The sequence below is a fragment of the Choloepus didactylus genome, chromosome 11 (genome assembly GCF_015220235.1).
Source record: "Choloepus didactylus isolate mChoDid1 chromosome 11, mChoDid1.pri, whole genome shotgun sequence".
Taxonomy (NCBI): domain Eukaryota; kingdom Metazoa; phylum Chordata; class Mammalia; order Pilosa; family Megalonychidae; genus Choloepus; species Choloepus didactylus.
The window spans coordinates 60,691,776-60,719,537 of NC_051317.1; the positions used below are offsets into that span (position 1 = coordinate 60,691,776).

Below are 27,762 nucleotides of genomic sequence, written 5' to 3' on the forward strand. Positions count from 1 at the left end.
TTTTCCCTCCTGCCCCTATACAAACTTCCCTAAGGGGCAGTAGTTCTTACAGCTTTTAGGAAGCAGAGACCAAGGAGAATTAAAACCAAGTCTGGTAATGTACCACCTCATATGTGAGTCCCCTCCTTCCTTGCCTCATTCCTTTTTTCCATCACTCCTGCTCCCCTAGGATTGTATTTCCTAATAAATTGTTAGCTATTGCCTCAAGACTCTATTTTTTAGAACATGCAAGGTAAGACAAGTTAGAGTGTGATGTATTGATGACAGAATTTTATCTTTGGTATTGCCGATACAGTCTTATTTATGCAATAAATGAACTTTGGAAGAATAATAAACATTTCTCTCATTTACAGTTTAATTATTTTGTTTATCAAATGCCATGGGGCAAACTGATCTGCTGGTGACTTGAAACTCACTCACTAAGCCTAAAGCTTTAGTGCATATGCGACCCTATTTGGACAAGGAAGAGCCAGAAGGTTCAAGGTGTTTGGGCTCCCAAACAGCTTTTTCTCAGGCTTTGTGCCTCTGGAATATGTTGGTTTTCAATCTTTTCTCTTCTGAACTCAAGACAGTAAACACTTGAGTGACATCAGCTATGGGTAAACTTTTAGCAGCCTTAGAACCAATAGATGACAGAGGAGTAATGGGACGAAAACATTTAGAAGCAAACTGTAAATCAGCCTCTTGAAACAATGGAGACTTATAGACATAAACTTCTGTTTCCAGAGAATGAAATATCACTGCTAATGTACGTTTGAATCTACTTCTCTTTGGCTATTTAGGGCCTTCAGAACCCTGCAGGGCCCTCATGCAGCAGCCAATCCCACTGGACCTTGGGCCCTGGCTTCAGACACACAGCTGGCTGGGCTGGCCTGGCTCGGGCCCTGGGAGGGCGGCTCAGGTCTCCTCTTAAAGTGTTGTCTCGGTCCCTTTTTATCAGGAGATGTTCCCACACAGGAAAGGAAAAAAAATATTATGAAACCCTGGGTACTCACAACTCAGCTTCAAAATATCTCAACATTGCCTTATTTCCTTCAGTTCTTAAATAATTATTTTAATAACTAAAACAATCCAGTTGAAACCCCTGTGTCCTTCTTTAATCTCATTCCTTTCCCTCCTTCTCTAGAGATAAGTATTATTCTGAATTTGGAGTTCATCATTCTCTATCAAAGCATAACACATTAGCTAATCAACAAACATTTACTGAATGCCTACTACGTGCAAGATTGGGTAAGATCGGGTGGGGGTGGGGGCAGAATAGATATTAGCCATGGCTCTTGCCATATGAAGTTTACTGCGTAGCTAAGCGATAGGTTGTAGCATGCTACAAATTCAGCAGGAGTTCAGAGAAGGAAAGGACCTGAGGCGCTAAGGTATAGACTTGGGAAAAAGTGCTTGTTGCTTAGGGAAAAAAATTAGTGTTTCAAGAACAAATATATTGGCATCTTCTTTGGACAGGGTAAAAACTTTTCTATCCATACCTTTGTTTTACTCAGGGATTATGCCTTCGTCTATAGCACAGGCAGATCCCAATTTACAAAAAGCCTATTTCAAAACTTTGTAAATTTTTATTGGAATTGGACCATATTTTCACGTGGGAAGCCTACGTCTTGTAGTGTACAATTAAATTAAAGGAAATATGCAAGCAAGTTAGGTGCTCTCCTTAATATAATCTAAGAGAATATTTTTGCCAAAGATAGCAATTGATTAAAGGCTGGTGACTTGAAACGCACTCACTAAGCCTAAAGCTTTAGGGCATATATGACCCTATTTGGACAAGGAAGAGCCAGAAGGTCCCAGGTGTTTGGGACCCCAGACAGCCTTTTCTCAGGCTTTGTGCCTCTGGAATACTTCAGTTTTCAATCTTTTCTCTTCTGAACTCAAGACAGTAAACAATGACTACGACATCAGCTATGGGTCAACTTTTAGCAGCCTTAGAACCAATAGATGACTCAGAAATATTGGAACACTTAAATTTGATACCAGATTTCTCCCTTCTGACTGATAAGACTGAAGTTAAGGATTCCAGCTTGATGGAAAATTATATATACACACAAATACACATACACATGCATGCACAAATTAGATATCCTTCTAGATAGAAGAGAGATACAGAGGGAGGTAGAAAGGGAGAGGAATAAGGAGGAACACAAAGGGTGAAAGAAAGGAAGGGCAAAAAAAGAAAAAGAAAAAGAAAAAAAAGAAAGGAAAAAGGAAAGGAGAGGGCATATGTTTAAGTGAAAAAAGGCAACACGAAAGTGAAAACAGGTGTGCGCCGCATATTGCAGTATTATAAATGGTTATTTCAAAGTGGTGGGATTATAGGTAATATTTTTTCTTTTCTGTAGTTTTTCAAATATTTTACAATAAATATATATTACTTTGTGATCAAAAGAGAACAAATCCTGTTTCCTTTGTTAAAGTCTAGAGCAAAATGAAAAGCGTCTAACCGTCTCTTACCAGGTCCCAGTTCCCAGTGGCCCAGTAACAACAGGGGTGCCTGTTGCAGGCTGCAGTGGACACGGGCCTTTTCTTCCAGTCACAGACGCCTCCTGGACAGGACACTCGTCTCTCCTGCACTCCCCCTCCACAGGACCTGGAGCACTGACACAGAACGGGGACAGCTTCAGGGCTAAGGGAAGACATTTTGCTGTGTACAGTGCTCTATGGGATATTGGTTCTGTAGCATCCCTGCCTGATTTTTTATGATGATCACTCTAGTAATTTTAAGCAGCAGTGGTGAAATGAATTAAAGAGAGGGAGGGCAGTGGATAAAAGGAAATCTTGAGGATGAGAGGAGAAATATCAGAAGCTGCCAATGTCAATGTCAAATAGAAGGAATTTTGGTTATAAACCTAAATGGGCGGTCAATCCAGAATGGACATAACATTTTGTGAGTTCTGCCTCTGACACACGTGTCTAGAAACAAAAATGTAATATTTAGATGTTTTTATTATGATTAGTAATGACATTCCAAACAGGGAACACACAGTCACAATGCAATTTTATTCAGCTCCTATTAAAATGGGACGAAGTCTTCCTTCCCCACTACATAAAGTTTAAGAAATTAATTTGTCCATATTAAGTACAGTGAAATTGATGGATTTGCTCAGGGTTCTGATGCATTGACTATAATGCTACAAAATAAATTCAAGATAACAAGGTGGACTCCTGAAGGGATACAATTTTAAAATGTGTCAGGCTTTTGCTCACCAGAATAACTTTATAAGGTATATTGTCTTATTTTTAAGGAAATTAAACAATTCATTGAGAATAAAATATTTAAAAAAATTTCAGTTGTGGCACGACAACAACACAACTGTGATTGTTATCATTATGCCCATCACATTGTGCACTAGGTTTTGTATAAAACAGGAAAGTTATATACAGTTAAGACGTTCTGCTCAATAAAGAACTAATCAATAGTTTCCATAATATTCGAACTTTAAGAGTCAACATGGATCTTCTTTCCTTTTATTCCATCTGTTTTTAACCCTTTATGAGAGAAGAAGTCCACGGTTTAGATCCTTGTGCATATCTGCATATAGATTCAGGACCACCTGGCCCAGTAATCTCCTGGAAAAGGTGGTGGAAGAAGGTGTAGACCGGTGATTCTCAAACTGTGGTTCCCAGACCAGCAACTTTGGCATCTCTTGGGTGTTTGTTAGAAATTAAAATTTTCAGGCCCCACCTTAGACCTCTGCATCAGACATTGTGGGGGTGGGACAGCCTTCTGTGTGCTGACAAACCCTCAAGGTGATTCTGATACATTAATGTCTGAGAACCACTGGTGAAGGGACACATGATCCCACAGTTGAAACACATCTGCCATACAGTTCATCTAGGCGGGTTGTCACAGACAAGTCCAGAACATTCCAGGATGGCAGGCTGCTCAATGGTGGATAGGCAGAGCAGCTTCATGATGGGTCAGGGAACACACTCAAAGAAGCCCGGGCTATCGACAGATCCAGGGAAATACTCATCTGACTTGTGCATCTTCCAATGTTGCAGCTTGGGCAAGCCATTTCTCCTGCTAGCAGCCAGTGAATGAGAGCAGGGATGCATGCAAATGGTGCAACATCTTCAATTCATGCAGGGTGAGTACAGAGCATTTTATAAAAAAGGGTGGTGGGAAGACCAGGAACACACCCACTCTGATGAGGCTCCCAACAGGTACTGGGGAAGCATAAAGAATATATCGTTTTCATAACCAGAAGTCAGATCTTATGGTTCACCTCTGATGGCCTGTAAATGCCATTTCTCTGACAAGGCAGTTTAAGTTCCTCTGTAAATTCCAGAATTCTGAAAGCTGTCACCTGAGCAGGTATATGCTAGGCATAACACATGTAGAGAACACAGAGGCCTGGATCCAAAGCATGGGAGGATCAGGCACTTCAGAGAAAGGAGAAGAAAGGGGGGTGGGGCGGTCAGCATGGGTGCTTGACCAGTGGGCAGGAAGGAGCTATAGGGGGCTCAGTCTTCCACAGGCTTCTATTCTAACTCTGGGTCCTACAGTTGTGTTTCTCCAGCTACCCTCCCCTGGCACATAGTAGGGGTTCAAAATACAGTGACTGATTCACTCTTCCTCTGCAGTGGCCCTATTTTCCCAGTGCCCACTGAGGTGAACTCTGCCGTGGAAAGAGCTACAAAGGATTCTTAACCTTGGTGAGTCTCAATTTCTTCACCTACAAAATGGACTTAAGAAGGCTTACCATCCAAATGTCATGAAAATTAAATCCAGAATTGTAGGTAAAGTGCCTAGTCCGTGGACACACTCAAAATATGCTAGGTCTTCTGTCTTCTTTCTACCATCCTTGGATATGGTTGAGCTTTTGAGCTAATGAGGCATTTGCCTCTTAGCAAATGAGAACATAATACTTCACTGAAGAATAATAACCTTATTTCCCTGTGACAAGACCCTGGCAGAGGATGGGCTTTCAGAAAAGAGAGGACACACACACACACACACACACACACATGCACACACTTCTTTTTATTTATGCAAACAAGGATCAGGGCATTTAACTGTGAAGTGGAACTCTAAAATGGATGCACCTGGAAAGGATCTGACCGTTACCTCTAGCCAGATGCAAAAGCTTTGGAGACGCCTGAGAGGCTCTGTCCTAAATTGCTCTCACAAAGTGGCCTGTGTTCATTTCTTCTGTAGGAACCCCAATTTCCCACTATATCCATTGAGAGACAAAGTTGTAATAAAACACTGAACGGTCACGGTTGAAACCACACAACATAGTCTTCTCACCGCAATCATTTCTGCTCACGACTTTGTTCCGACCTGTCCAGCCTCCCCCATGGGTGTGCGGTCAGTGAATGGAGTTCAGCCACTGGCCTGGCGCGGGTGTGGTGTCCCCACTTCCAGACAAACACAGTAACCAGAGAGTCAAGGTTTGCCTGGCTGGCGGATGGCGCCTGTCTAGGGGCCGTACCTGACTCCAGGGCTCCGCCTGCCACTCCTCACAGGGCTGCGGGTTACAGCTGGCGCTCAGCGGGGGAGGAATGCCGGCCAGGAACTGGCAGTGAAACGGCCTCAGGCCCTTCTGGTCCCGGCTGTCCACGCACTGAATTTCCCGGATCTTGAAGCCCCCGCTGCAGTTTCTGGAGCACTGTACGGAGAGCAAAAGCAAAGAGCAAGCCTGAGTCCTTGGCAACTGGCCTTCACTGCCCTGATTCACGGAGGCCTTAGGGATAGGTCTAGTTCAGGTGAACCCCAGTTTTCCCTCTCAGCATAGTAGAGAGAGGATCTACTTACAGTTCCCCCAGATGGGCTTCCCTGGGTCAGAATTCACATGCCTGCAAGTGAGACGGTTCTGATGTCTGATAGATGCAGGCAGGCATTCCAGTGCTGTCCCTCACTAACTGTGAGTCTTTGGGCAAGTCACAGAAACAGGTTGAGCCTCAGATTGCCTACCTGTAGGACTGTTACCTCACAGGGCTGTTGTGAGATCTTACTTGTGGGGGTTGGTGTGTTTGTTGGCACAGCATCTGTCTCAGTGGGTGGGTGCTCTTACTGGGATGTCTACTCATTGGCATCGTGGATGCAGCACTCAGAGAGAGCTGTCTGCCAGCCATAGCATTCTCTCCCTCATGGTCCTGCTGAAAGCTCGTTTACTCCATGACTCTAAAAGCAGACTAGGCTACCCTTTCTTTATCAAAGGGTATATAGTTGGGAAGTAAATGGGGTAATTGCTCAGTGGTTTGACCTCTGGGAATGTGCAAACCCAGTCCTTGTCTCCATTACTTATTTCCTCCTATGGCTGCCCCGTCCTGCCTCCACTGCCAAACATTTTCTTGCCATGTGCCCACTGAAAGTCATTACACAGGTCCTACTAACTGCCTCCTCCTCCCACATCCCCATTTCTTTTGGGGTGAACGGGTAGGCAGTAGGTCCTACATCCTGCTGTGTCTCAAATAAAGGGCATGATTCGTTTGAAGGCTTCTGATTTCCATAGAATATACACTAATAGATTGGGGCTGCCAATAACCAGAGTATGTGCAGGGAAAGATTGGATATAAAAATGGACAATGGCCAGACCACATATAAAAATAAAACTCTGACTCACTATCTGCAACAACTGGGCTAGAAAGCTAAACCAGTTTCTAAAGCAAACAGTCCAGGAATCCAAACCACAATCCCTATAACAACTGACCTCAAATAGCCAGGTCTTGATCATTAACTGACAGCTTCCCTAAGTTTTGCTCCTGATTCCAACTTAGGATCAAATGGAGAAAGTCAAGTATGTTCCCTTAACCAATCACATAGGTTGTCCCGCCTCTAGTTAGCCCCCCCCGCCCCCCAGCTTGCCATGCCAACAGCCTCCAATCAGAGCATACCTGAAATATTTCCTTTTTCCACGATAAAGCTTTCCCACTCCTCTGCCTGACTTTGAGTCTCTGCCAAATATAAGTGACGGTGGCTGACTCTCTTGCTATAGCAAGTTCTGAATAAACAGCCTTTACTTGCTCTCCTTTGGGTGTGCTTTGTTTATTTACAGGGCTACTGCTTCTTGTTTACTCTCTGACCTCTTGGAGTTTGGAGGCTACCCGACCTCCCACCCAGATGGATTCTACTTGATCACAACCTTGAGCTTCCAGGACTTGGTCTCTAGGCTGTTTAGAATTCCAGTGCCTGTCAAATCCCTTCAGCTCATCTTGACTCTGCCTCCTGATCTCTCCTGGCCAGTCCTCTCCTGGCCTGTCCTGTTGCTGCCCACACACAGGTAGGGCCCCCAGGTAGGTGCAGTGGGATGGAGGCAGCCACCTGTAGTCCTCAGCTCTTCTTCCCCTGGTTCTTCCTGAGTTAGAAATACAACCCTGTGGTCCTTACATCCTGAGGGCTCCTTCCTCGATCCTTTGCATCACTAGCTCCTGCTCCTTCTTTAGGTCTCAGCTTATAGGTCACCTCCTCACAGAGGCTTTCCTTGAATATTTATCTAAAGGGGCTCTCCCTCTTGATATTTATTACAGCTCCCTCTCTGTTTCCATCACAAGAACCTGAAATGTAGAACATTGAAAACAAACTTTAGTCCATCTTTCCTTTTAGACAGTGGCTGCTGTGAGGGCAGAACCCTGCCTGCTCTGTTCACCATCATATCCCATGCACTCGGCAGCAGGCCCAGCACTGCTTAAAGGCCCAGTATGTATTTGTTGAATGAACTCATGGATTCTGAGAAAAGGAAAGTTGGGAGGCTCCCAATGGGCCAAAGATTAACACAGGGATGAACAGCATCTTTCTTACCCCTCTCAATCCTTCCATCGATTATCTCACTGCCAGTCTTGGGTGAGAAAATGCCCCACCAAGAAAGTGTGTCACCTGCTCTGGCTGGGTAAGGTATGTTTTCTTGTAACTTTCCTCTAGACAGGGTAAAAGATCAAGCTCTCTTTCTGGCTTATATTATAGTCATAATTTTAGGGTTGAGGTACGGAAAGAAAATTCCTCAAGACCTTTCAGTAGAAGTAGATCTCAAAATACTACTACTCACCCTTTCCATGCTGCCTAGCAGGCCCCAAGGTGACTTAAAACCTTGGACTAAACATAGAAAAGCACAGGTCACTGAGACAAGGGGCAGACTGATGCTCTAATACTTCCATAAATCAAGGGTGTGTTTAGCGTCTCAAATGTAAGCAACACTTGTCAGACAGTCCCCCAGGAAACGAAACAAAACTTTGTTTTCCTGCCGTGCAGTAAGCACCCACAGAAAAAAAGTAATAGCCAATTAAAAAATACCCACAGAACAAATGAGAAAGCCTGCTAACAATTTCCATACAAAGCAGTCATTTATCTCACAAAACAGATTTCCAAGAAGTAGCACATGGTTAAAACAAGAGGACTCTTTATTGGGAAAAGGGAAATTTATAAGATATTAGGTAAAATGGGGTTTTATTTTCTTGTTTTCCATTGGTTGCTGCACTTTGTTATTCCTAAATTTAATTTTCAAATTAGCATTATCCTTTTGTCAAAGAGCACATTCATATTCAATAGGAAATGAAGTTTATTAATATGCTGAAGTCAGTAATAAGGGAAGACTCACTAAATCTATGCGTTTCTATTACATTTTCAAACTGGCCTGTGATTAAGTTAGCAAGAGGGAAGTGGCAGCATATTAAATCACTCCACTACTAATGCTGTTTGGCCTTTGTGCGAGGAATGCCAATTATAATATTCATTTTCTTATTGCCCTTTGGGAGGGTCATTTGTATTTATGTTTCCCTAAACTGGAGCCTGTGGGCCAGACTGAGGACAGGAGCCAGGCTGATGAAAACAGAAAGACTGGCCGATGCCCTGTTGTGGTCAAATAGGCCTAAGAGTTTTCCAGCAACCACATGAGTTTGTTTAACTGATGTGATTTGCAAATGAAATCAAGTTAGAATGAAAAATACCCTCGACTTACAGGAGCCACTGGCAGAGAAAAAAATGCAATCACGACCTTTTCTCCCTGGTGTTTTTTTGATCTATGAAGTCATTCTGAGACACTTTCTATGTTGAATTCAAACTTACTGCTCAGATGAGTAGTGAACTTAACAAACATAGAACCGAGTGGTCAACAGACTGCATTCAAGAATAACCCTGGCACCAAGCAGCGATGTGACTGTGGGTTAATCTATTCACTTCTCCAAACCTACATTTCCCCATCTAAAACATTCTGAAGTTTTAGAAGTATACGGAATCACTGGATTAGCATATAACCAGTCCAACTTTGATTTCAGAACACTTTTTTGCTCTCGAAGAAAGGATACTAAACCAGGATACAGAAAAATCTTCCTTTCTGTTCCTTTCCTTCTCCATGAGGATCATAAGACCCTTAGGATCAAATAATTCATTCCAAAAACTCTAAGTTGGGTAGCACCAAAATCCATCCCTCTGTTCCTCCCTCCTACTTCTCTTCTTCCCAGTGACTGTGATCAAGGCTCTTTATCCTGATACTAAGTGGTCTGCAGTCTAGCAGGCGAAAAAGCTACGCAAATGAGTAGACTCGGTAAAGCAGCTGGAGCTATAAGTTGTTCGTGACATAGTGAGGGCACTAAGGAGGTGATCAGTTTCATCTGAAGTCAGGGAAAACTTGAACAAAGGTGTTAAAGCTTGAGCTGAATCTCAAAAGATGAGTAAATGCTCACTTGGCTGGCAAAATAGGGTTGGGGCACAGAGAAGGACGCGAACAGAGGCTCAGTGCTGTGAAATAAGAAGGCTTGTTTGGAAACATTAAGTGGGTCGGAACACTAGAGCAGAGGGTGGGGGCACAACGAGAGCCTGACGGGGGCTAGGCCCGCCTTCAAGTGACCTTGGGCTCATGCTTTTTGTGGTCCTAAAGACTTCCATTTAATTGCCATTCTTCTTAATCATTTATTCTTAGGGAATCCCCTTAGTCTAAAATGTTTGAGGGTATCAATAGAGACTGATAGTTGAGGCATATGGCAAATTATATCAAAAGTAAAATAAAAGCAGTGATTTTCAGTGTATGATCCACTTTCCTGCTACTCAATGTTTGCTCTCTAGGGACAGAAGTTCCTCTATAACATGGTAGTCTATGTTTTGACTTTTGCACATTAGACTTTAATATATGTTTCTAGGAACAGCTTATGTACGTCAGTAGGGGATTCTTTGTAGTTAGCAAGAAAGGGGGCTATTTCTCTATATAATTCATTTGTAAAAATATGAATCAATAAAAGGTTTCACTGTCACAGACAATCTATAACATCTAATAAACATGGAGACAAAAACTAGAATAAGACAGATAGACTAGTTAGCAAATACATGAAATCCAATCACCATAAAGAAAGGCTGTCACATCCTCTTATTTTCCAGCAAAGCTACAGATAACAAAGCCAACATCTGCTAAAATAAAATCGTAGCATTGCCTGGGTGGGAAGACAGATCACTCCAAGAAAAAAATGTAAAAATCTTTCTGATTCATTTCAGAAAAAAATCAAGATCTGCCAGACTTCAGTAAGAAAAGGGCAGTGCTCATTCAAGAAAGATAATAAGGAGTCATCAAGTCAACAGTTTGCAAAACTTCAGAAGGTACAGCCAAACTGTTCAATCAGGAAGTGCGTGGAATGTGGATGATGCATAGTTTTGGTGTCAAACCAAACAGGTTTTTCAATCTTATCTTTGTCATTTAAAGCAATTTTTCTATCACAAGAGTGACATTTTTTTCCCCACACAAATTTTAATGTTCTTAAATTGGCATGTAACTTACAACTGTACATGTTTATTGTATAGTGTTTCTATTCTCTATGAAAAGCTGTGATTAAATTGATAGCACATCCTCCAGTTGATGGCTTCCTAGAAATGAGACTATTCAGTACTAGCTGTGACAAAGTGTGGATGATTTAAACACTCTGAGGCTTAGTTTCCTCAGTGGGAGTTAAAATCTCAGAAGATCCTGGGACTTTGGGATGACAATGAAATTGTTGAGCTGAAGCTCCAGTGCAATGTCAAGTATGCAGTGGTTCTTGATGAGCGCTAGACTCTCGGTAGGATGAGTCCTCTAAAGACTGTGCACACCTGCCAGCACCCTGTCTGCTTGGTACTGGAGAGTGAACACCTGCTCAAGTCACTCATTCCATTGACAGGATTTACCCAGCTGTCATCTGCGCACAGATCTCCTGCTCCCAGGAAGCAAGAGGTAGATATCTAATAGAGAGCTCAAAGCTTACCCAACGCTTCATTTAAACAGTCTTTTTACCATTTAAAAAGTTGTTTCACATACATTATCTCTTTTGATCCTTATAACAACTCCATGAGACAAGCAGAGCCAATATGATCAATTTTGTTTTGAGGTGAGAAGATGAATTCTTAAAAGGAGATAGACTAATGGGGCCAGTGTCACCAGCTGGTTAGTGGCAGAGTGGGGTTCCCGACCCAGGTGTGTCTGATTCCAAGCCCATGCTGCCTCTAGGATGTGATTCTGCAGAATTTAATGTTCCCAAGTGTGCCTCTGGGACAAACCTGAAGGCTACATCTCTGATTTTGTTTCAGACAGATCAATGAAAGAAGAAACAACTCATTCTGATAAATTCTTTCTAAACACTGTAAGGATAGCGGTCTGAATGTACAATCTCATTCTACTGTCCTATGTATGAGAAAATGTTGACTGTAGTTGTATCGGGCTTCATCATGGACAGGAAATATCCCCAGAGGGAGAAGAAGAAATGGCCTTAACAACAGGCCTGTAAACCAATCCCAATTCAGACAGCATTCTTGTTGTTGGGGTATTAATGGTGTAATACCTGGAATACCTCAGGTGTGACACATGCAGGTTCAGGTGAGGCTGCAGAGGCCTCTGTAGTTGCTGTTACTACTGTGATATTAAAATCTCAGATCTGGGGTGGAGATAAGTGGGAAAATGCAGAAGAGTCGAGGTAAATGTGGGATTCTTCCCTCTGAGAAAGTCACTACAGAAAGGCAAACTTTCAACTTGGCAGAATCTAAACTCTCCAGATATGTAAAGGCAAAACCAGGAATCTATTTTCTTTCTCTAGAGTTTAGAGTTTGCGTCTGAGTGAACTTAAAAGGCCTGAAAAAATTAGTGAAGTTAAGAGAAAAGACCCTCAACTATTTCCTAGTGCATGATTTGGACTTTAGGCATTGCTTAATAAAATGGTAGTCAAAAAGGAGTCTGACTTCATTGTCAAGATTTAACATAAAATCTGAATTACTATCCCTAGGAAAAAAAAGAGGTTATATATGCAGTACTCATAATAATAGTCAGAAAAAACAAAACTCAGGGCATTGGCTATCAGTAGTTAAATATTAAATAGTGTCTTTGCATAAAATTTACCTATTATCCTGACAGAAGAGATATTTTCTTTACTGAGAGTAATGGAGTAATTCTGAGGATTAGATTTTAGATGGGGTGATTACCATATTCTGGCAGAATTTGATATGTCAGAGACAGCTTCTGTAAAGCAGCTAGGAGAGCTACAGAGGTGAATAACTGTATCTGCAGGCCTCCAGGACGAGAAACAGAGAGAGGGGATGGGGGGAGGGAGATGATGGAGACAGATAGAGACAGAGAGAGAGACTGGGAGGCAAGAAAGTCCCTGGTTGAGCAGGATTTCTTTAGGAGGTCAATAACAGAGAAGAGCTCACCAATCTCTCATTCTAGGTTTTACACTAGCAAGAATTACCCAGGCTAAAGTGGACTCCTTCAAAGCATGACCTGTTCTACCCATCTCTTGTTTTTTGAGCCATTTAACTTCTAAGGAAAGGATTATTTCCAGTGAGGACAAGGTGGAAATTCAGAACTTGGTCAATATTTAGCAAGTTCAGGGACATAAGATGTTTCCTGAGATTTTTCTAGATGCAGAAGACACTTTGTAGCCAAGCACCAATCCTTGTTGGATCCTAAATTTGTTATGAGTTGGAAGAAAAAGAACAAAGAACCAGAATTTATTCCTAAAAGAAAACGGAATGGAAAAAGGGATAGGGAGCTTGGCAGGTATCAAAGGAATGTGCAATCATTCTTCCAAGGCGAAGCTGCACTTTCTCCTCTTCCCAAAGATCAGAGCCTTACTATGGAAAAGTGGCTTAACATAGACACATGACATTCCATGCTCCTGTCTGATGGTTGTCATCCCAGGAGAATCAGAGATGATCTGATAAGACACCTCATGGTTCTACTTATTTGGGGGCATGGGCTTTCCACTAGATGAAGGAACTGAAGTCTAGAGGAGACACCAACATTCCCAAACAACCTGGGTGGGTGGCTCTCTCTTTTCCCTCCTGATCAGTATCTTACAGCCTGGGCAGAGCCCCCTAGGACTCACTGTGCCCAGGTCCAGAGATGACCAGCACGTTGGGTCTGGTTAGTGCCCAGAAGCACCAGGGCTAACTGCTTCGAAAACCCAATCCAGGCTCTTAATGAGGGACTAGCACATAGCACAGCAACATCAGTGACCACGGCCGGATAAGCAGTGACCGCAAACTTGTGCTTCAAGGAAGTCAGTACAGAGAATATACTTTTAAAGACCAAATTTTTCTTTGTTTCATCTTTCTTTTCATTTTGCATCTGGCACATTAAATGGTACATTTGCTTTGTGACTAGCTGCTGAGCCATGGTTTAATTATATCTGTGATAACACATAATTATTAATTACAATGCTAAATTGAAGCACTTTAGAAATAGTGTTGTATGCTGGACAAGTAATAAATTTGGCAAATTTAACTTTTTTATTTCAGTTCATCTGTCAAGAAGGAGGACAAGCAGGTAAAAACAAGTGGGTTAATAAAAACTGTGGACTTGCTCCAAGTCTTCCGTGTGACTTGAAGAAGGGCTCTGGTGATGCCTGTGATTTATTCATCCGCAGTTTCATAAAAGGAAAGAGGCAGAAGGGAGGCAGGAAGGTAGGAAGGAAAGAGAGCAACCTACTTCAGGAAATGCTTCTATAAAATTCCACCCTCCACCCAACCCCCAGAACCCTGTCAAGCATGCTAAATTACCTTGCTCCAGTTTCCCACTTTCCAGCCGGCACAGGGACGGAGGTGGCATCTCTTAGCAGGGTCAGGCCTCTGAATGGCAGCACAGTCGGAATCTGTATGGGTGCTGCACTCCACGTGTCTCCAGTAGGCCCCCAGCCCACATGTGGTGGAACACTGTGGCAGGGAAGGAGGAGAGAGAAGGCAGAAGCTGAGGGCTGCTTTCCCAGGCACGCTCTGTCACTCACCCCAGGCTCCATGGTTCTCAGGCTCAGCTGCTCACTAAAACCACCTGCAGAGCTTTCAAGAAAATACCAGCACTGGGGCGCTCAACCCAGACAAATCAATCTGCATCTCTGGGGGTAGGGGCCTTGACCTAACTATTTTTAAAATAATTCCCTAGGTAATTCTAATATGCAGCCAGGATTGAGAATAATCAACTTATAGATGGGAAGAAGACCCAATGCAAATGGAAATTTGCTTCTCTTTAAAAATTATACTGGCATGGATGCCTGGTAAACTTCAATCAAACCGCCATACTTTGTACCAGTGACACTGAGCGTGCATGTGAGAGCCAAGCATCTGCTTCTTACCTCATATCCATACAGCACTGCAACAACGTTATCTCATGTATTCTGCTCTGTGACAAACTGGGATGTAGACTGGTATAATTAAAGAAACCAAGGCTTGGAGAGCTGGCTTGTCCAAGGAGTAGGACTCAGGTTTCTGCCTTCAAAGTCTGGAATTATCTCTGCTTTTCAAACTTTAGGGTACATGTGAGTCACCTGGAGATCTTGCTAGATGCAGATTCTGATTAAGTCGATCTAGGGTGGGGTCTGGGATTCTGCATTTCTAACAAGCTCCCAGCTGATGCTCAATACTGTCGGTCCTCAGACCACACCTTGAGTTAGCCAGGTGTTATGATACGATGCTTTTCACCACTTGATCCACTGGTGATGAATAAATCAATCACCTTTTGTCACCTATACAGCTCATGTTTCTCAAGGTGTTTTCGTTTATTTATAATTCTTAACATCTTTGGTTTAGCTTGGGGTCACCTTGAAAAACACACAGAACCCCCTCCAATAATTTCTTGCACTCTAGATGACTAAATCTTTCATGCAGTTGACTTTTTCTCCTTCACTCCCTCAGCCTCGGAAGGAGGTGCTGTTTCTGAACATGTAAAACACAGCTCTGCATTCACAAAAAGCGAGGTGAAAGATCCATCTATGGCATTCTTAAAAGTTTCTTCTGATGGGGTATAAATAAAGACCAGCCTCATGTTCCCTTGCTGAATCTTCACCCTCCATATAATTTCATGTTTCACTTTGTGCAAGTTCTTGTGCTGTATAACATGCATATAACAGAGTTCCCAGGGATATAAACTCACTACAGAATCACAGAAAGAGAAAAGTAGAAAATAGCTCATATTTTCCAATTGGCTTAAATTTCCTTAGATTTGATTTGTATGTCTCATAAGTTCCTTGCACTTTTTCCAACTCTAATAATAATAACAAGGGTAATAAAAATGGAGACAATTACAGCTGATCATGGTTGTAGATTGCACTGTTATCCCCCATTGTTTACATCTCCTTCCCATGCTCTTTGCAATGGGAGTGTGCAGCTTCTCCCATGAAGAGATGGAGTTTATTTTCCCAATGCCTGAATCAGGGCTGGCTTTATGACTTGTTTGGCCAATAGAATGCAGTAGATAATACTGCACCTGATCTGAGCCTTGCTTGTTTCTATTCTCTCTCCTGGACCCCTGCCTCTGTCATGACCCTAAGCCAGGGCTAGTTGGCTGGAGGATGAGAGATCACATAAAAAAGCTGCATCAACCAAGCTGAGGCTATCCCAGACCAGCCAGCCCCCAGGCGACCTGCCAGCTCAGTGCAGACACATGAAATCCCAGTTGAAATCAGCCAAGCTCAGACCAGATCAACAGAACTTTCCAGCTGACCCATGGATTCATAAGCAAAAATAAATATTTCCTGAGGTTTTGTGATTGTTTATTACACAGCACTCTTATGGCCATAGATAACTGATACAAACCACCTACCAGGTACCTTTTATACACTTTCTCTAACCTTCAGAGATCTGGGGTGCCATATAGTTCTGCAGTTAGTTGTATGATCTTCAGCAGTTTACTAACAAGAAAGCTTGTGTTTACACTAGGACCTGCCTTGTTGGCTTGTTGTGAGGACTAAAGGAGATAATTTGTGTACACTGTCTTAAACACTGTCAGTGTTCTACAAAGATTACCCATTAAACACAACATACCTGTGAGGTCAGCATTAGGGGCCCTGTTTTCCAGATATCTGGGGCTTGGAGATTTTAGATGCTACGCTCAAGGGCATACAGACAATATGCTCTTAATTCTGTATTATGACATGGAGAAAATACGACCTTTGCCCAAACTCAGGAGAAGCCTAGTAAGACCAAAGTCCCAGGCCTTCAATTCCCAGACTAGTGATGATCCTGGTAAAACCCAAGTGATGTCTGTAGTTCTTTACACCATAATTATGTTGCAAATAAATACCTGTTGTCTCTGGGGCTCTGAATCTAGTTTTGCTCACGAACAGATATTTGTTTATTCTCTTTGACAGTTTCTATATAGGCAGCAAAGAACAGTCCAAAGATAAAGGTGAAAGAGGAATTTCTTGGAGTGCAGTAAAAGTGCAATGGGATCTTGTCAATTATCATTTATATTAAATTAGTTCCAAATTGGGTATGGGGGTAGGGGAAGAAGGGAGAATCCTGAGGAGCTTGAGAATTTCTCTTTGTCCTGGAAATCTCCTCATTATAACTAGTGACCCCATAGCAACTGCTTTACCAGGTCAAGGAGCAGGTGTTGGGGTGTTTACTACCAGAACTGATGTTGAGGGCTGCATCAGCATAATGTGAAAATTTCTCTGAAGGGCTGTGGAAAATTATGCTGTCACTTCCATTCTACACAACTACACAGCCTACATTTAACTAGAGTTTGACTGAATGATGAAGCAACTCAGAGAGAAGTGATTTTCTGTCAAAACACAAGCCACACTCATGCACTATGCATAGCACCTAAATTTTCTGTTTTGTAAATATATACGAGTAAACACTTGCTAAGTGCTTCCTATCTACCTGATACTCTCCTGAGTACCTTATGTATAGTTACTCCTTTTATTTCATAACAATCTTACAAGTCAGGCATTTTTATCACCCCCATTTTATACATGAGGAGACTGAGGCAGAGTGAGAGTAAGGACATAGTAAGTGACCGAGCCAGGGTTCAGACCCAGAAAGTGTGGGTTCAAACTATATGTCCACTTGTAGTGCAACTTAGTTTTTACATCAATTCATTCATTTTTGAATTCACCATTAGAGGAAGTGCTATGTATAAATTGGGAATATGAGTACCCCTTTGATACAGGACATAAAATAGGAAGATACTGTAAGAAAGATGCAGGTTAAACCCTAAGGAACTTTAGAGATTACTGTCTGACCTAGGGATCAAGAAAGGCTTTATGGAAATGGAAACTGAAAGCTTCATCCTGAAGAAAAGGTAGAATTTAAAAGGGTAGAGAGCGAAGGGACAGAAATTCCAGCAGAGGAAACAGCATGAACGAAGGCTTTGGACCTGGAGGGGCAGATGGTTTAGAGGAAAATGAACAGTTTAGATTTATTGAAGCTTAAACAGATAAAGATAAGTAGGAGGCAATAAGGTCTCAAAGCTGGATTATGTAAGGTGGTGAAGGCTGTTGGATGTTACTTAGAGTGGATTTTATCTCATCTTATATGTAATGAGGAGCCATTAAGGATTTTTGAGCAGGAGTTTGGCACGATTAGAACAGTCCTTTTGGAAGACTAACTTTGCAGTCTTAATCTCTTGCAGTGGTGTGTGGAGTGGATTGGAGAGGGAGAGGCTGGAGGTCCACAGACTGGCAGGCAAGGAAGGGCAGGGGTCCCCAGTGAGGGTCCTTGATCCTCAACTACTGGGGCACTATTAGCCTTTTGGACTGGACAATTGCTCCCTATAAGGGACGGCCCTGAATGTCCCGGGACTTTTATCGTCCGTGGCTCCCAAATGCTGAATGCTGGTAGCAGCCCCACCCCTAGCTGCGGCATTGTAACAAACGAAAGCATCTCCTCTCTTTTCCGAGTGCCTTCTGCCCTGGCCACAGATTAAGAGGAAATAAAGAGATTACAGAAACGATAGTGTGACACTGACATGAAAAACTGTAGTAGGACAGGAGCAGACTATCAAGGATGATTCTGAGGTTTCTCAGATTTGGCAATTGAGAAGAGAGTGACCCCATTGGTAGAGGAGGCAATCCTAAAGAAACCACTTCAGAAATGGGCAGAATAGAAAATCGGAGATGGTAGGAAATTCAAAACCCATGTTTCCATTCTCAGTCCTGATCATCCTCTGATAATCTGTGTTGTTAAACTAAAAACATGCATAGAAGGAGCAAGCACCAAGCCTTGTCATAAAGGCAACTCCTGCCCGTGGTGTGACTCTATTCTCATAATATCCTTGTAAATTTGCAGAACTTCCCAGGCAAACTGCCTGGGATTAACAGCTCTTAATGGTGAGATATGATGGATTACGTAAGACAGTTTATTTCCATCAAAGTCAAATGATAACAGTTGAGACAGAATTAATTATTTGTATCTTGATTTACTATAATTAAAATGTATTACTTAATCTCTGGGCTCAAAAAGTCATCATGGTTGAGGTGTACTTTATTTTGGTTTCATTTACTTGTCCATAGTAATTTCTCATTAAATAAATTAGTATTTATCAATCAATTAACATTTATCAAGTATTCTCAGGGCAAAAGTAATAGAACTAATTTAAATTCATTAATTTCACAACTGCCCTTGGATTTGGGGATGGATGAAGAGATAATGGGATGGGAAAGAAGACTAATTTCTGGGTCATCCTACAGTTCATAAAACATTTGTGTTAACTTGTAGACTGAGAAGGGCTTGTCGATCCCATTAACAGGGATCCTTGGAGGACTGTGATAGTCCTCTCCCTGCACTGCAATTTGGTGTCCCCCTTCATCTCAATACGGAAACTGTTCTTCCCAAAGTCACCAGTGACCTGCTGATAGTCAAATCTAATAAGCTCGCTGTCACTCTCAGGTTCCCAGACATCAGGGGAACCACCTCTCTTGGTTTATTAGGTTATTAAACTCTCTTGGTTTGTTAGGTTATTCCTTACCACTCATCCTCATGGGGCCTCTGTGCAAGACAGTTCCTTAAATGTTACTATTTTCCAGAATCCTATCCCTCTGCTCTTTGCAGCCCATGGCTGTCTACAGGGCGACTCATTTATTTCAAGGTTTTAACTTCAAGCTACTGCTCATAGCTACCAACTCTTTTCTCCAGTTCTCACTTCTCTCAGGAATCTCAGATGCATACCACACAAATATCTGCTGGTTGTCACTTGGGTTATCCTAGGGCATCTCCAATTAGGTTTGATTCATAACTGAACTCATCTTCCCTCCTTTCTTTCTCTCCACTGAGACTCACTCCCTGTATGCAGTGTGCGTTATCTCAGTTTCCAGGACCACCACCCTACAGACACACAAGATTCAAATTGAATAGTCATGAAACACTTGTCTTCTCCTCTCTGCTCTTCCAACCCATATCCCATTATTCGCAATGCCCTATTATTTTAAATCATTCATGTATCTTGAGTGTTACTTTCCTTTTTCATCCCCAGCGTTCCTGTCACAGTACTCATGTCTCATCTGGACATCTGGACTACTGCTATCACCTCCCAACAGGACTCACTGTTGCCTCCAGTTTTGTTCCCTTCAACTCCCTCATCCTCACTGCTGCCAAAATGAGCTACCTAAAACATGCAGTGGGTCATATCGTTCAGTGGCAGAGATTACTAGGTATTCACAATAATCCTTTTCCCTCTTCTTCCTGGGCACACATTTATACTACATTTCCCAGCCTTCTTCGTGGTTTGGTTTTGGCCATGTGACTTTAGTTCTAGGCAACGGAATGTGAGCACAAGTGATATGTGCTACTTCTGGGCTTGGCCCATAAAACCTTCTACAAGAGATCCGCTATGATCTTTCCCCTTTGTACTGATTAGGATGGTGACTCCAGGGCAAATTTGATGATGGAATGATTGTAACCCTGGGTTTCCAAATGACTTCATGGATTATTCCCTACCATGACCCAGAATCACCTTTTGTTATTATGTGAATGAGAAATCAACTTTGTTGGGTTCTATTTGTTACAACAGCCTAGCCTCCCTAATGTGTGTGTGTATGTGCAACAGCCTAGCCTCCCTAATGTGTGTGTGTATGTGTTTGCATGCATGATTTCTAACTACATATAAATACTGTACACATCATTCATATTTTGATTATTCTAATATTAACCCTTTATCTGATGCCATTCTTTCATATTCTGTGTTGTATTCTTGTCAAGGCCCATGCCATCTTTAGTTAAAGGGGATTTCATTCTTCATCTCCATTGACTAAGTATCACAATAGTAAAGTACATAAACTTTATGCTCTAATTACAAATTAATTATTTACCTTAGTTTTCATAAATTGTTCTCTTTGCCTTTGCATCTGCAGAGGACACCATCATCCAAACTTCTTTGACTGATGGAAGACAATGTTCCCGGAGTGTGCTAAGCCTGTCTATTTGCCTTTAGGGATGGCCCATGTGTTTGGAAGGAAATATAAGGTTTTGAGAGCACTATTGGAGACAATATCAACCCCCAAACCTAAACAGATCTGTTTTATTTCAAAACATCTAGGCTGAACCCACTGTGGAGACATCATAGGGACCATCTGCCCCTGTAAATCCAAAGGTAACCATGGGTGCCCTTGATGTTATTTTAAAATGCTTTTTTTTGCGAACAATGGGATTTTCTCATCTCTCTACCCAGGGTCACCACTTTTCATATGGCATTCTTTTTATGTGCCTTATGATCAAAGTAGAAACAGACAGAGCCCAGGGCAGAAAGAATGGTGACATTTTCTGATTTGCAAAGCAATGGATCATAACATCTGAAGTCAGTCTACCTGGGTTTAAATTGCTGCTCTATCACATGTAAGTGTATGTGATTTTGCCAACTACTTAACTTCTCTTAGCTCCAATTTCTCCATCTCTAATTTGGGGAAAATATTACCAATCTGCTTAGGCTGTGATAAGGATTAAGTGAGAGAATTTATGCAAATTAGCATGGTGCATGCTTTATAAATATGCACTGTCAACATCCTCCTCACCATGAAGAGCTCTTTAGAACTGATTAGGAAAGAAATATAACTAAAACATCAGGGATCATGAGACCCATTCCTCTCCTTCTTTTAACAAACTGATTATTCTAAACATGAAACTTTCTTTTTCCCCTGAGCCTGGGTTCTTTATTTGCAAATGGAGGTGTGGTGATTAAGTTCATGTGTCAATGTGTTTAGGTTATGGTGTCCAGTCATTTGATCAATCAAGCACTGACCTGATTGTTACCATGAGGGTATTCATGGATTTAAATCATTAGCTGGTTGATTGCATCTATGGCTGATTACATCTACAATCAATAAAAGAGATTGTCTTCAGCAATGAGAGAAGTCTCAGCCAGTCAGTTGAAGGCCTTAAACAGAGAACTGATGATTTCAGCAGCCAGAAGGAACCATTTCTATCCCTATTTCAGTTAGCCAGCTTCTGCTGGGGAATTCGTGGAAACCAACTTGTGGCCTGCCCTATAGAATTTGGACTTGCCAAATGCCACTGTCCTGTGAGTCAATTCCTATAATAAATCTCTTTATATATATATCCTGTTTATATATATATGTATATCCTGTTGGTTCAGTTTCTTTGGAAATCCTAATTAATATAGGAGGTAAAAAGATGTTGTTCTTTTCACAGCAAATGTGACAAATTGCTTTAGAAATCATAAAGCAATGCAAAAATACAGGTCACACGCAAACAGTATGTGGTGCAAAAAATTCTGGAGCTTTGAATTTACCTATTTGCCAATACAATCAATTCCATGACTCATGATGTTGATTAATTCATACCAAAGCATCCTATGTGGTGGTCAGTTGGTGCTAAAATTCACTAGAGAGACACTAGGTTACAGTGGGAAGAGTCAGAAGGCCCAATTTATGGTTCAGCATCCTACTGACATGTGTGTCCTCAGACAAAACACTTAACCTTGAAAATCTTAGTTTCTCTATTTGTAAGTTGGTAAAAATGAGAACTTACCTACTCCCCAGGACTGTTGAAAGGAGAAGATAAGAGACTACATATGAAAGTGGTTTGAAAACTAACATGCTTTATAAATTTAATGTACTGCTATTTTGATTGTAGCCACTAATACTTCATTTCTCTTTAGCTAGGAAGAGGAACATGAAATGTTGTAAAAATGCTGCATAATTTGAACAGCTGGTCACTTTACCACAGTCCTTTTTTGAGCTGTCAAACTTTTGAACAAGTTCATATAGCATACACTCAAAATCTGAATGGGTGAGAAATTATTTTGATGCTTCAAAGGACATAATTTGTTCCAGAAATGAAGAGCAAACATTTAATTAAATTTCTGAAGCCTGAAAATCGGGACTGGCACTTTATCATCATATTTATTTTCTCCTTCCTCTATATTATAATTCTCTCAAGGAGTCAAAAGGAATTTTTTTTTTTAAATACAAGCAAATACCTCAACAGATCAAAAAAATATGACTGATACAGTGAACTATAAATTTATTTTAAAGAGTTCTGTCTTAGATTTCCATTCCAATTGTGGTTCCTTGACAGGCTTAAACCAGGGTCTCTGCATTAGCTTGCTGACTGAAAGACAAACTCAAGTCCTTTAGGTTATCCTTTGTCATAAGATCACTGCAGTTTCAACCTGGAAGGGACATTAGAGATGACTTATGCTATTGACCTACAGATAAAAAGTAGGCTTAGAACAATGGACTGAATTATCCACAACACACAGCTGGCTGACCCAAGCCTCCTGAGTTATTTCAGGGTCCTTTCCACTATATCTCACTACATTTGTCCTCCTTCCCTGGAGATTATTATATTTGTTTTCCATTTGAAGATTTAGGTAGCTTAGGAGGGATGTGAAGGCATGAACCTGATTGCTTCAAGTTTCTTTTACTACATTCGACTATATTTTCTTACAAGTTCATTTTGAAATTTGTACAAGAATGCAACACTCCTAGGCTATTTTTCCCATAGAAGCAGGTATGGGGTGAGAAACGGAACCTCCTACCTCACTCCAGTTTCCAACAATCCAGTATGCAGGGCTGTGACTCGTTGCCAGGTGCTTATAATTGGAGGCATTCAGCAAAAACCCCTCAGCAATCAGACTCGTTGCATCCTCCTCAGTCAGGACTGGCCCAGAACTTTGTGTTAGATTCATGTTGCCTGGAGGTTCCAGGTGGCTATGGTATACTGATTTTAATTTGGGTGCTGGCTGGTCATCTCCCAGAGGGAGTGGAGTCTCAGCTGGCTTTTCAGTGGCCATCCCCTCAGCTCTGGGTGCACCATTTCTGAGAGCAGTGGGTCTCTGGCTGGGTAGCAGTCCTTCTAACACTGTGCTTAAGGGCGGCCACAAGGACTCCTCCCTGAGATAAGATGTTGGTGGAGGTCTGAGTGGCATTTCTGTACCTCTTTCTACCAAAACATCATTTCCCGGTACTCTCATATTGGTCTGTACTACAGGGTTGCTTTCATCTTTGTTCTCAGGTTGTTCACTGTCTTCCCCTGAGCCACTGGGCATATCCATTTCTGGCTCTACAGTCAAGGTAGTGTAAAATGGAGTGACCTGCCAAGTCACAGGGTTGCTGGAAGATGACAAATCAGAACCACTTGGTGTTGTTGCTGAAAGTTCTTCAGAGGTAGGACTAATGCCTGAATTGGAAACATTCTCATTTGGTTGGATATGTGATGAAGAGGAAGTTGGCTGGGAAGTACTCCCAGTGGAAACGAGATAATGGGAGTCCAGTTCAGGCTGGGTGGAACTATTTTGCCACCATTTCCCATCCAGGTCTCCTTCTGTGGAGGCTGTGGTAGGATTAGGGTTGTTGATTGCCAGAGTACTTGTGCTTGTAGACTCAGGCACTGCGGTTGTGGTCAGTGCTCTGGGACTGGATGTAGGTGGAGGGATGGGTTTTAAAGGGTCTTTCTTAGGTGTTGGTGGAGTTTTCCCACTGGAGGTTGTACTTTTGTTGGGTTTCAGAAGCCTCCGACCAGATGGGCATTGCTGGAGTCCACACAGAGCTCGGCTGTTGGGTTTCTTTGTCATGTCGCAAGGTTCATTATGGTTCTTGGCACACAGGACACTGCGAGTCCGCACTCCACCACCACAGGAAACAGAACACTGGAAACGAGAGATAGCTGTTAGTTTTGGTGGAAAAAGATGCATGGGTTCTCATGCTCAGCTTTACAACAAATCAGGGCAGGCCCCATTGAAACTGAACTGTGTAGTTAAAATTGTTTCCCTCTATCTCTACATTTAATTTCTGTGCTCTTTTAATTTTCCATGGAAATATACATCTCCTGGAGACCATCTGGAGTTCAGGACCAATATTTACTCTCCGCACAATGAAAATACAAACCATGAAATAGTAAAACTAAAGAGTCTCTGGGTTTCTATCTTTGGGTGGTGGGACCAAAAAGAGTAGAATGATTTAAACAAGTCATCTAACCTTTATAAGACATGTTGGTACTATCTCTTTCCTAGGGTTGTTATGCTACTGAATTAATGTGAAATGCTTATACATTCTCTGGAATCTATTAAGAATATTATAATTAATCTTTTCCTTAATATTTAGAAAATATCCATAATAACCCCAGACTCTCCCAGGCATTATAAACTCCATTTCCACTTGCCTGTCCTGGACAGAATCAGATTAAAAATCAGGGAATCATCATACATGTACATACGTCCAGCAACTTTTCTGAAATTTAAAGGTGGTTAGTTAATCAAAACGGGGGAGACATTCTTTCCTAAAGAGTTAGGTGCATCCCTTGGTATCAAGGTGACAGACACATGGGGCTAGTAGCAGGTCTCCCTCTTCTATGTTCTCTCCACACTCTGTAGGGCATGCCAAAACATAGACAACCAGATTTCCCAATGATATTTTAATTCAGCCATCCAATACTGGGCACTTGACCATCCAGAAGTCTTTGCTGGCCATCACAATTTATCTGTATATCTGGCTTCAAACCAAGATTTTTGAGGATGGGCACTATATAATGCTTGGTGGATTTCACAGGGCTTCACAGTCATTATTTGTTTGATATCTTGGTCAGCCCCATGAGATTTACAAGGCAAGAACTATGATTCTGCCTTTCCCCAAAGAGAAAACTGAGGCCCAGAGACTCACTTAAAAGTCTGTAAGTAAGTGGCAGAGTAAGAACTACATCTATTCCACATCCCCCACAAGATCTAGAGCAATACACTGATACTGAGTAATTCTCCACTGAGTTTGCTAACTGACTTGATAAAAACCTTGATTTCTGAAGAGTTCCCCAAAGGCAGGAACTGTTTCTTATTCATGATTGAATCCCTGGATAGTGTTTGGGACACTATGGTCACTTAATATATGCTTATTAAGTGATTTTTTTACCTGGAAAAAAAAATCAGGAATGTTAAAAACACTCCTCACTGTGAGCTTACGCATTTTTTTTTTTTTTTTTAGCTTAAAGTCCTTGCCTTTTCGGGTCCTATTTTCAATCTCCCCTACATAGAAAAATCGTATTTATGTAGAAAATTCCTCTTAAACAAAACAAAACAAACTCTTCTCTACTTTGTTTCAACCAAGCATAATCACTCACTGATGTCTGACAGCCCTGGGAAATCAGCTCCTTTGAAAAACCAGAGATGCTCATGAACACTGGGGAACATACACCTGAGGGAGCGTCCAGTACAGCTGTGAATGTAAGGTTGCCACAAAACACTCAGATGCCCTGCCCTAAGACTGAACTTCCAGAGAGGAAAATAATCTTTGGCGGCAAAACTCCTTCATGGACCAAGAAATGAAGGTTCATTTCCCATCAAAATGGGGGCAACCAACTAAAGGTCTCAGAGCCCACCAGCAAGAAAACAGCCTCTTCTGGCACCTAGTGTAATATGCTTCTGTCTCGGGGAAAGAGCAGTCTGGAGGAATTTATTTTCATGGCTGACCACAGCATTTCTGCCCGTTTTGTGTCTGAGGATACCTTAAGCTCCATCCATTTTAAGTATTCCCACATCGCGCTCCACGTTACTTTCTGATTTGAATTTCTTGGGATTTCAAATCTCCACTTCGTAAAAAATGTATTGGTCCAACTAAATAATCCTTGATATGTGTTGAAAGACATTTCCTCACTGGCAGCCTTAGTCAGGCTCGGTTTCAAGAGCTGATTCATAAAGGAGGAACTGGTTCATGTTAATTGTTCTCAAGCAGCAGATGACCCCCTATCAGTGTTTCTTTCCTGGAAGTATTAGATAGCATCAGAGTAGAATATTTTATCTATTTTGTTTTGTTTTGGTTTGGTTTGGTTTGGTTTGGTTTGACTTGAAATGTTTCTGATGCCTATAAGGAAGTTAGATTTTACTACACATTTACAAAAATTACAAAAATCTGAAAGTGTGTGGGGATGTGCCTTCCACCCCCATGCTGGACTATGAAGGAAAAGAGATATAAAACCTGTGAGAAATAAGTTAAACTCCCTGTTCTGCCATTATTTACTTCATGCATGACCCAGTCAGTGACTAAGCCTCAGTTTCCTCATCTGGAAATTGAGAGAATTTAGTCACCACCTTCCAAGGCTGTTGTGAAGATTAGATGAGACAACAGTCCAAACAGAGTGTACAATATATAGAAGGCAATTGGTGGTTGAAAGTGATTATTATCACTGTTGATAATGATGATAATAATGGGCTTGGGGTCCCTGATTTCCACTGTCCTGTGTAGAGGACAGGGTGGCACACAGACTTCTCATCAGGGGAGTTGTGAGGTGAAGAAATTGCAAGTACACATCTAGAAGATGTGGAGACCCACAGACACCATTGGTATATTGCTTGATTTTTTGGATTCAGATTTTCTAGGCCTAACAAATGGATTTTTTTTTTTATTTTTTAGTTTACAAGTTACAAGTATTAAATAATTTTACTAACTGGGTGAAATTGCCCAACCCATCAGTTTAAAGCAGGAGTAAATAATAATAGCTACCTAGCTTGATGTTCAGTTGAAACACACCCGAATTTGATATTTTAGTGCAAAAGTATGTTCTAGAATAGAAGTTCCAAAGAGGCAGCCCAAGGGCTAAATTTGGCCCACCAACATGTATTTTTTGGCCTGTTCAATCTTAAAATGAACTAACAAAAGCAAAACAAACAAACAAACAAAAAAACAAAAAAAACAAACCCCCAAACCCACTAGAGGCCAACATTTAAAAATTAGTAGATTTTACATTAAAATTCCAGACGTTTAGTTTTTTTGAAAGGCACACCTTTTTTCCTCACCCAGTTGACACAAAATCTTCCAAATAATCTACAAGTGCCATACTTAGCACTGTGACACACCGCGCCTGGCAGAACAGTGTTATCTATCTCCCAAATATCTTTGGGCCTAAAACATAAGTTGCCTTTTCTCATCCTCACACTAGAGCAAGCTGTGCTGCCTTGTATTCAGCCCCAGGCTTCTTCCAGTGCACGGCCCCACTGTGTTGTCTCCTTAGGAGCTGTCAAGCCCTTCGGATGAGATAAATGCAGTACACACATCACACTTAGAACCCCTCTCAACTGGTAGTTTCAGAATTCTCAAAACCAATTTCTGCTATGATTATCATATGCTCTCACCTTATAATTTTGAAAA

The 27,762-nt window shown here is 41.6% G+C and overlaps 1 protein-coding gene across 1 annotated transcript in view; it reads right to left on the reverse strand.

Annotated features, from left to right (window-relative positions):
* Positions 1-27,762, reverse strand: part of ADAMTS12 (ADAM metallopeptidase with thrombospondin type 1 motif 12) — a 459,352-nt gene that overhangs the window by 22,711 nt on the left and 408,879 nt on the right. The window contains exons 19-22 of the mRNA XM_037799243.1: positions 23,169-24,278; positions 13,958-14,110; positions 5,445-5,621; positions 2,461-2,604 (exon numbers count right to left, since the gene is read on the reverse strand). Coding sequence (XP_037655171.1) covers positions 2,461-2,604; positions 5,445-5,621; positions 13,958-14,110; positions 23,169-24,278 — 1,584 coding nt within the window. The remainder of the gene's footprint in view (positions 1-2,460; positions 2,605-5,444; positions 5,622-13,957; positions 14,111-23,168; positions 24,279-27,762) is intronic.